The sequence below is a fragment of the Babylonia areolata genome, chromosome 29 (genome assembly GCF_041734735.1).
Source record: "Babylonia areolata isolate BAREFJ2019XMU chromosome 29, ASM4173473v1, whole genome shotgun sequence".
Classification (NCBI taxonomy): Eukaryota; Metazoa; Mollusca; class Gastropoda; order Neogastropoda; family Buccinidae; genus Babylonia; species Babylonia areolata.
The window spans coordinates 4,541,225-4,551,224 of NC_134904.1; the positions used below are offsets into that span (position 1 = coordinate 4,541,225).

At 48.0% G+C, this 10,000-nt stretch overlaps 1 protein-coding gene across 1 annotated transcript in view; it reads left to right on the top strand.

The window, feature by feature from the left end:
• The first annotated feature begins 275 nt into the window (after positions 1-275).
• LOC143274953 (uncharacterized) overlaps positions 276-10,000 on the top strand; it is a 14,983-nt gene continuing 5,258 nt past the window's right edge. The window contains exons 1-4 of the mRNA XM_076578971.1: positions 276-353; positions 2,482-2,741; positions 3,291-3,425; positions 9,914-10,000. The exon at positions 9,914-10,000 is cut by the window's right edge and continues 28 nt beyond it. Coding sequence (XP_076435086.1) covers positions 278-353; positions 2,482-2,741; positions 3,291-3,425; positions 9,914-10,000 — 558 coding nt within the window. The 5' untranslated portion in view covers positions 276-277. The remainder of the gene's footprint in view (positions 354-2,481; positions 2,742-3,290; positions 3,426-9,913) is intronic.

Here is a 10,000-nt window from a genome sequence, read left to right on the forward strand (position 1 = left end):
ATGATCCGGAAATACAGCTTAGATCGGAAGACTTACAACCTATCATTGGTATGAATGTGAAGAGTTTTATCCCTACTATATTTTATCCAGATTTGGTATTGGCAGACAAAGTATTTCCAGAGGAAATGGCAATGTTAAAGTTTACCACGGACACACAGACCCACAGACACAGACACACAGACACAGACACACAGACACACACACACACACACACACACACACACACACACACACACACACACACTGCAGGTGGCTGATCATAATGATATGTGTTGTGATGTGGTGCGTGCCGCAGATAGAGTCCAACATGAAGACCCTGTGCTTTCTCTTGCTGGCTTCCACGGCCTTTGTGGGTGAGTCTGTCTGTCTGCCTCTCTCTCTTTCTCTTTCATTCTCTCTCTTTCTCTCTCTCTCTCTCTCTCTCTCTCTCTCTCGCTCTCTCTCTCTGTCGTTCTAACTTTTCGTCTTTCATGTACGTGTGCACTATTCATAGTGGATGTAGATTAGCTAAGACCAATTGGAAGAATTGACCATGTCTAAAATTTTAATCCTTGAATGAAAATGTTTTGAGTTTTGATTCTGAGTTTTGAGTTCTGTGTGTGTGTGTGTGTGTGTGTGTGTGTGTGTGTGTGTGTGTGTGTGTGTGTGTGTGTGTGTGTGTGTGTGTGTGTGTGTGTGTGTGTGTCTGGGTGACCAGGGAAAGTTGAGGATACGAAAACTTAAATGTTGTTGATGGCTTTTAACTAACATTGTTTTAAAGTTTTTTTGTGTATGTTTTAAACAGCTGTTTGTGACTAAATAATACATAATAATCATAATAATAATCATAATCATATGATGATAATGATAATGACATTGATGATAATATGCAGGCTTATATAGCGCAGTACTCCCATCTCAAATTGGGCTCACCCCGCTTTACAGTAAGATATGCAAATTTAAGATTAAGTGACAAAAAGATAGGTACAAAAAAGAGAGAGATATATATATGATAATAAATAAATAGATAAATCAACATTGTTTTTCACATCACACTGGCTAAAAGTTACATAGTTCAAACAAAGTGACATGAAAATATGTAAATAATCACAGGCAATATCACAGTCTCACATTACATAGGCTCCAAATCACAGCAAGATAAAAAAAAAAAAAAGTAAAAAAAAGTAAAAATAAAAAAACAAGTCACATTCACCCTAGTCAAAACATGCACCAAGGAACCAGACTTCACAGAACCACACCAAAAACCATCACAAATACACGCAAATTAACACCAAGAGCACACTCTACGATCAGATCACAGCAAGCATTATACAGATGGAGAAGCTCTACTCAGAAAGATACAACATTAAAAGAAGTGTTTTGAGTACTCTCTTGAATGCAGCTGCTGGGGTTTGACCAATGTGTGAGGGCAGTGAATTCCACTGTTTTGGTGCAACAAAAGAAAAGGAACGTTCACCATAAGTTCTTGTGCGAATCTTGGAATAGACAGTGTGTGCATGTCAGTTGAAGAATGGAGTTGTCCGGGTGGTGAATAGACAGAAAGAAGATCTGAAAGTTAGACGGGACAAGAATCAGTGAAGAAATTGTGACAAAGGACTGAGAGTTTGTATTGTATTCGTGCTTGAATAGGGAGCCAGTGAAGGGAAGTGAGTAGGGGAGTGATGTGTTGATGTTTCCTAGCCTTGAACTTTCTGAAGTTTGTCAATACAGTGTTTGGGGCAGCCAGCAAGAAGAGCATTTCCATAATCTAATCTAGATAGGACAAAAGAACAAACCAATGTCTTTGTGATTTCTATGGCTAGATACTGGCGGATGGAACTGATTTGTCAGAGTCCTGCATATTCTGACCTACAAATGTGGTTGATGTGTATGTCAAGTGTCATGTCGTCCGAAAGCATGTACCCTAAATTGCGTGCGGATGCTGCGAAAGGTATGTCTGAGGTTCCTACCAGGAATGAACGTACGTAAATACATAACATAACATACGTACGTACATACATACGTACGTACATACCATACCATACCATAAGATAATATAAAACAACATGCATACTTGCATACATGTGTGCGTGCGCGCGTACGTAGTTACATAACATGACATACCATACCATACCATACCATATCATACCACAACACAACACAACACACACACACACACACACACACACACACACACACACACACACACACACCACAACACACCACAACACACACACACACACACACACACACACACACACACCACACCACACCACAACACAACACAACACAACACATACACACACACAACAACAACACAACACAACACACACACACACACACACACACAACACAACACACACAACACAACACAACACACACACAATACAACACACACACATTCCTCTCTCATCACAATTGTGGAGGAGGACGACACACTGTCAAACAAACGAGCGAACGAAACGAAACGAAACGAAACGAAACGAACATGGATGTGAGCAGTGGCAGCGGCCAGCAACGATTGTTACTCCAAAGCCCGCGGCAAGCTGGTGCAGTTCAACGGGAAGACTATCGACGTCCACCTGCCCTGCAAGTACTACGCCCTAAAGTACCAGAGGTGCGGGGACTACGCCATCAACCTCAGCCCCGGCAACATCTGGGTCAAGGACGCCTACTACCTGGACACCCTGTGGCTGGGCGTCAACAACACCAAGACGGGCAAAGGCTGGGAGGGCCGTACCACGAATAAGTTGGTTGTGAAGGTATGATATAATATAATGTGACAAAACTCGTGTGCTGTGCATAAGGCTTATGTACACGAAAGTGTGTCTTCACAAGTGACTGAGAACGTTGATGTATTTGACTTTTTGCATTCATTATCAGTTGTTTCGCTTGTCAGTTTAACCCTTTCACCGCCAGTCAATTTAGAGTACAAAATTCCGTTGTGGTATTTGTGGTATAAACACAGAAAAGACAGTGGCTAAGAATAGCTGGGGATTCCCCCTGCGGTGTATAGAAAATATGGCCTATCCTACCACTGAACATTAAGATCAGTAGGTTCATGGATAACAGACCAATGAATTCTCTTTTACGAAGTCCTTTAAGTAATTTCCTGTAACTGTATTTAGAATTTTTTTTTTTTTCAAATTTCACCCATGTTATTGCTGCTGCTGCTGCTGTTGTTGCTGCTGAAGGTGATGATAATGATGATGATGATGGTGATGATGGTGATTTTGCTGCTGCTGCTGCTGCTATTCTGATTGTTATTGCTATTGTCACAGTAATTGTTTTGTTCTTCTCGGGGCGCTCAGTTCCACAACACAGACGGAGAGCGAGATCTGTTCAACAAGAAGGGTGGTGAGCTGAACACAGACGACCTGTTCAACACTGGCTTTGTGGACGGCGGTCCTGCAGCTTACATCGAAGACAAAGACAAGACCTTCCGGGTAATTTTCTTTTCTTTGACGTTCGATTGTGTCAAAAGTTATACTTTTTTTTTTTTTTTTAATTTATACCTTGTGAGGGTGGCGGGGGATTAGTGGTGGTGGTGGTGGTGGATGGGGAGGGTGTGTGTGTGTGTGTGTGTGTGTGTGTGTGTGTGTGTGTTTCGTGAAAAAGACCCCCCCCCCCCAACCCTTTTACCTTCATCCTGAAGAGGACGTTTTAAAAGCGTCGGCGTGTAGCGCTAAATGTGTTCGTATTTAACAGTTGTTGCATTGTATCATCCCTGAACGAATAACATTCGTTGTAAACCACACACACACACACACACACACACACACACACACACGTTTGCCGAACTGTCAGCGCACGCGGCAATGGGAGTACTGACATGGCGGCCACTTGGCGTCAGCTGCGCGGCCGACCATTGGTTCGGTCCACACACAAAAAAGCAGTGGATTCTACCCATTCACATGCAGGGGGTGTGGGTTGCATTCATGAGCGCAGAACTTAGCAGCGGCTAAGTTTGGTCATCGTTAATAAGAATGTTCCCAACTCCGCAGGTGAACTCAATATACTTAGGAACAAGTCTTAACTCAAAGCTCACTTAGTACTGTGCAAAGATCGCCTCGTGAAAACCCTTCTCTGATTGCAATCAGGAAAAGAAGAAGAAGGAGGAGGAGGGGGGAGGAGGAGAAGAAGAAGAAGAAGGAGGAGAAGAAGGAGGAGAGGAGGAGGAGAAGAAGAAGGAGGAGTGGGGAGGAGGAGGAGAAGGAGGAGGAGGAGAAGAAGAAGAAGGAGGAGAAGGAGGAGGAGAGGAAGAGAAGAAGAAGGAGGAGGAGAAGGAGAAGAAGGAGGAGGAGGGGGAGGAGGAGGAGGAGAAGAAGAAGAAGGAGGAGAAGAAGAAGGAGGAGGAAAGGAAGAGAAGAAGAAGGAGGAGGAGAAGGAGAAGAAGGAGGAGGAGGGGGGAGGAGGAGGAGAAGAAGGAGGAGGAGGAGGAGGAGAAGAAGAAGAAGAAGAAGGAGGAGGAGGAGAAGAAGAAGAAGGAGGAGGAGGAGGAAACTTCGGAGTGAAGGAGAGTGCACCCAGTATGGCCCAGTGGTTTTGTTGTTGTTGCTGTTTACCCAGATTCAAACACTCCACTGTTGGACGTCGTTATTTCTCTGTCTCTGGACCTTGTATTTGGAATGAACTTCCCCTTTCGTTGCGCCAAGTCTCCGCACTCAGCTCTTTCAAGTGTGGCCGCCTTAATTCAAACCCACCTCTTCACAGGATAGCCTCCTTTCCCCTACCTCTTCCTTATTATCTTCGGTTTCTTTCAGTTTTAGAGTTATGCATGCGTGTGAATGACTGGTGTGTGTGAAAGCGCTTACATTTGTATCTGCACAAGATTCGGCGCTATATAAATACCATTATTATTATTATTATTATTATTGTTGTTGTTATTATTATTATTATTGTTGTTGTTGTCGTTGTTGTGTTGTTGTTGTTGTTGTTGTTGTTGTTTTGGTCAGACTCACGGTGAATCAACGTAGCTCTGCCGTGGTAGATTCGATTCAGGCGTTGCATGGAACGTCTTGGACACTGCAGCCCCATCTCCCCCTAACCAACCAACAGCACGTCCTTCGGCAGTCCAGTTTTAAATTGCGCCCAAGGGCCGAAACACTTGACTGAGGGAGGGGTTTGGGGGCTGGAGGGGGGAGGTGGGGGGGCGGGTGGGGGGGGCTTCTTCTCTGAAGACCTTGCACTGTCCAGCTCTCCCTAGAGGTGTTTTTTTTTTTTTTTTTTTTTTTAAATCACCGCCCACCCACAAAACGACACTTTTCATCAGCTTGCTTACGTTGGTCGTCAAATGGAAGAAGAAGAAGAAGTGTTCACCGATAAAGTGACCACATTCAGAGACCCCCGTCTCGCCCTGGTGTTTTTAGTGTTGATGCTGTTGTTGTGTCCTAACTTGGAGAAAAAAAGGCACTTCTTAACTCTCCGATCCTCCCACCTCCACCCCCTCCCCTCCCTCTCACTCCTCCCACCCAGGTGTGAACGGGTATTTATGTATACCTGACTTTTTGGTATTAATTAATTAATTAATTAATCAAAAGTGGCGGAGGTAGATAGGAGAACTGGGTCCCCTCCCTCCCTCCCCCCGCCGCGCCCCGCACCCCCCCCCCTCCCGCCTTCCTTCTTGTATAGTGAGCTCTATAGTCGACACAGTCGATAATTTTATCATAATGAGAGTGGAAAGGTGTTGTTGTTGTTGTTTGTTTGTTTGTTTTTCTTTAATGTTGGTCAGGTCAGGTCTCTACCTGCCACAGGTACCATGTAACCCTGTGCTACCTGTCACATGTGGGCAGATGGAGCTCGACAGCCTGGGAAGGCAGTCCATCTAAGACAAGGAAAAGTCTGAAGTAAAACCCATGAAGTGCTAAGGAATGCAGGACAGTCTCGACATGCATTGACCCTGGGTCCATGGCCATGTCCCGACTTTCAGTAGCCGCGCCCCCGTGCCTCCGAGGAAGGTTTTTGAGCCAGAGGCTAGGACAAGGACAGTCTGATATAAAACCTACGACCTGAGGACCTCACTGTCACCGTCCCAGCTTGCTAGGCTATGGCAGATGAACCACGGGTGTAAAGGGTGGGGCCAGTACTGCGCACACTGCACTCCACCTAAAAATTCCATTGCGCAGGCTTGAAGGACACGTCCACGTCCGCGCCACCAACTATTCCAAGCCCTGTAGCGATGGGAAAGGGGCGAAAACGGCAGGTGGAAGATGTCACTGGAAGCCGCAGTTCCAATCCTGCATGCAGGCGGTTCAGGATATTGGTCGCCTGATTGTTGACCCGGAGGTGACAGCATCACTCGGCAGCACCCTGAACGACCAAGCAGCCTTTTCTAGGGACAGCACTGCTTGCTCCACACGGAGAGGGGCCTAGAAAAGGTGGTCCAAACAAATGCTCATCTCCATACCCCCCAGTTGGCTAGCCGCAGTCAACGGGCATCTCCAAACGCGGTCGAACAACAATAGAGAAGAAAAGGCCGGCACCTGCCTCACAATTAGGTGCAAAAGGACTAAAGGTAGCATGCTGGAACATCCGAACCATGCGTGACTCTGCAGACAGCAACCACCCAGAAAGGCGTTCCGCTCTAGTCGCACACGAACTTCAGAGACTGAACATTGACATTGCTGCCGTCAGCGAAGTCCGCTTTGCAGGGGAAGGCAGCCTCCAGGAACACGGCACTGGGTACACCCTCTACTGGTCAGGCAAGCCAGAGACCGAGAGACGCCTTTATGGCGTAGGCTTTATGGTCAGGAGCACCATTGCCTCCAAGCTTGAAAACCTGCCAACAGGACACTCAGACCGAATTATGTCCATGCGCCTCCCACTACGGAACAAACAGCATGCCACTCTGTTCAGCGTGTAGGCTCCAACCCTCCAAGCGGACCGCACAGAAAAGGTCAAGTTTTACACTGATCTGCGCAACCTCGTTCAGAACACCCCTGCTGACGACAAGGTCATCATCCTTGGCGACTTCAATGCCAGAGTTGGCCAAGATTCAGAAGCCTGGAAAGGAGTCCTTGGCAAGCATGGCGTTGGTAATTGCAACGACAATGGGCGCCTTCTTCTCGAGTTCTGTGCAGAGCAGCAGTTTACCATCACCAACACCATTTTCCAGCAGAAGGACAGCCTGAAGACAACGTGGATGCATCCTCGGTCCAAACATTGGCACCTCATTGATTACATCCTGATGCGCCAGAGAGACGTACGAGACGTCCTACACACCCGAGTGATGCCCAGCGCGGAGTGTCATACTGACCACCGCCTCGTCCGCAGCAAGCTCAGGCTCCACTTCAAGCCCAAACCAAAGAAAGGAGGAGCTCCTAGGAAGAAATTCCAGGTCGGCAACTTTCAGTCAGCTGAAGTGAAAGCTGAATTCCAGGCGAAGCTTCAGGACAAACTTGAAGACCCCAGTTGCCCCACAGACCCCTCTCCAGAAGCACTATGGGCACAGCTGAAATCAGCCATCCTGCAGTCCTCTGAAGAAGTCCTAGGGTTCTCGTCGAAAAAGAACAAGGACTGGTTTGACGAAAACAACCAGGAGATCCAAGAATTGCTGGCGAAGAAGAGATCAGCCCACCAGGCTCACCTTGCACAACCGTCTTGTCCGGTGAAGAAAGCAACCTTCCGGCTCATATGCAGCAACCTCCAGCGAAAGCTTCGTGAGATTCAAAATGGGTGGTGGACCAACCTGGCAGAGAGGGCTCAGCTTTGTGCAGACACTGGTGACTACCGGGGCTTATACGAAGCCTTGAAGGCGGTGTACGGTCCCTCATACCAGGTCCAGAGTCCTTTGCGCAGCGCAGACGGCCAGGCGCTCTTCACAGACAAGACGTCGATCCTGAACAGGTGGTCGGAACATTTCCAGGCCCTCTTCAGCGCCAACCGCACGGTTCAAGACTCGGCAATTCTCCGCATCCCACAACAGCCAGTGAAATTACAACTGGACGAGCTACCAACCCTAGAAGAGACTGTCAAAGCCATTGAACAGCTGAAATGTGGCAAGGCAGCAGGGGTTGACGGAATTCCGCCGGAGGCTTGGAAGAATGGAGGCCCAGCACTACTCTCCAAACTCCACAACCTCTTTGTCTGCTGCTGGGAGCAAGGCAAACTACCACAGGACCTCCGTGACGCAGTCATCATCACCCTGTATAAAAACAAGGGAGAAAAGTCGGACTGCTCCAACTACAGGGGGATAACTCTGCTCTCCATCGCAGGTAAGATCCTCGCCAGAGTCCTCCTAAATCGGCTGGTGCCTACTATCGCCGAAGAACATCTCCCAGAGAGTCAGTGTGGCTTTAGAGCCAACAGAGGCACCACTGACATGGTCTTCGTTCTCAGACAGCTACAAAAAAAATGTCGGGAACAGAACAAAGGACTGTATGCGACATTCGTCGATCTCACGAAAGCTTTCGACACCGTGAGCAGAAAAGGTCTGTGGGAGATCATGAAACGTCTAGGATGCCCCCCAAAATTCCTCAGCATGGTCATCCAACTACATGAGGAACAGCGTGGACAGGTCAGACACAGCAACGACCTTTCGGAGCCCTTCCCAATTGGAAATGGAGTGAAACAAGGTTGTGTCCTCGCGCCGACCCTCTTCACGATCTTCTTCAGCATGATGCTCCAACAGGCCACTGAAGATCTTGGCGACGACGACGGTATCTTCATCAGATACCGCACTGATGGCAGCCTATTCAACCTGAGGCGGCTACAGGCCCACACCAAGACACTGGAGCAACTCATCAGAGAGCTTCTGTTTGCCGACGATGCTGCCCTCGTCCCCCATACAGAAGCGGCCCTGCAGCGTATAACGTCCTGCTTCGCAGAGGCTGCGCAGCTCTTCGGCCTAGAAGTCAGTCTGAAAAAGACGGAAGTTCTCCACCAGCCTGCCCCACGGGAAGAATTCCACGCTCCTCACATCAACATCGGTGAGACAGAGCTGAAGTCGGTCCACCAGTTCAGCTACCTAGGCTGCACCATCTCGTCTGACGCCAAGATCGACAAGGAGATCGACAACAGACTTGCAAAGGCAAACAGCGCATTCGGCAGGCTGTACAAGAGAGTGTGGAACAACAAACACCTGAAGAAAGACACAAAGATCAGCGTGTACAGAGCTGTTGTACTGCCCACCCTGTTGTATGGCTCCGAAACCTGGGTCACCTACCGGCACCACATACGACTGCTTGATCGCTTTCACCAGCGCTGCCTTCGCACCATCCTCAGCATCCACTGGAGTGACTACATCACAAATGTCGAGGTCCTGGAGCAGGCAAAGACTATCAGCATCGAGGCAGTGCTGCTAAAGACCCAGCTACGTTGGGCAGGGCACGTGTCCAGGATGGAGGACCACCGCCTGCCCAAGATCGCGCTGTATGGCCAACTGTCCACTGGCCACCGTGACAGAGGAGCACCCAAGAAGAGATACAAAGACTCCTTGAAGAAAGCTCTCGGTGCCTGTCACATTGACCATCGCCAATGGTCCGCAGTAGCCGCTGATCGAGAGACCTGGCGACGCACCATCCACCAAGCTGTCTCCTCCTTCGAAAACAACCGCAGGGCCAGCCTTGAGGACAAACGCAGAAGGAGGAAGAACCACGACGCTGCAGCCGCGAACCCAGACCAGACTTTCCCTTGCAACCGCTGCGGCCGACTCTGCTTTTCCCGCATTGGCCTTGTCAGCCATGAGCGTGCCTGCATCAGACGTGGACAACGCCCTTCCTAGATCTTCGTCAGCGAAGCCAGGCCATGATGAATACTTTTTTTTTACGTTTTTTAAAAAGTTTTTAAATACTTTTTTTTTTTAAACTTAAAATTTTTGTGTGTGTGTGTGCGTTTTTTTGTTTTTTTTACGGTTTTTAATGCGTTAAAAAAAAATTAACCTTTTTTTTTAAGAACCTTTGTTGATACTTCTTTTCCCCCTTCCTGTGTGGCGCAGGTTACCGTCCAGCCATGGGAACCGTACAACAAGAACCTGAAACTTCACCCTTTCTTCAAGTTTGAGTGTTTCGATGAGAATGCCGAA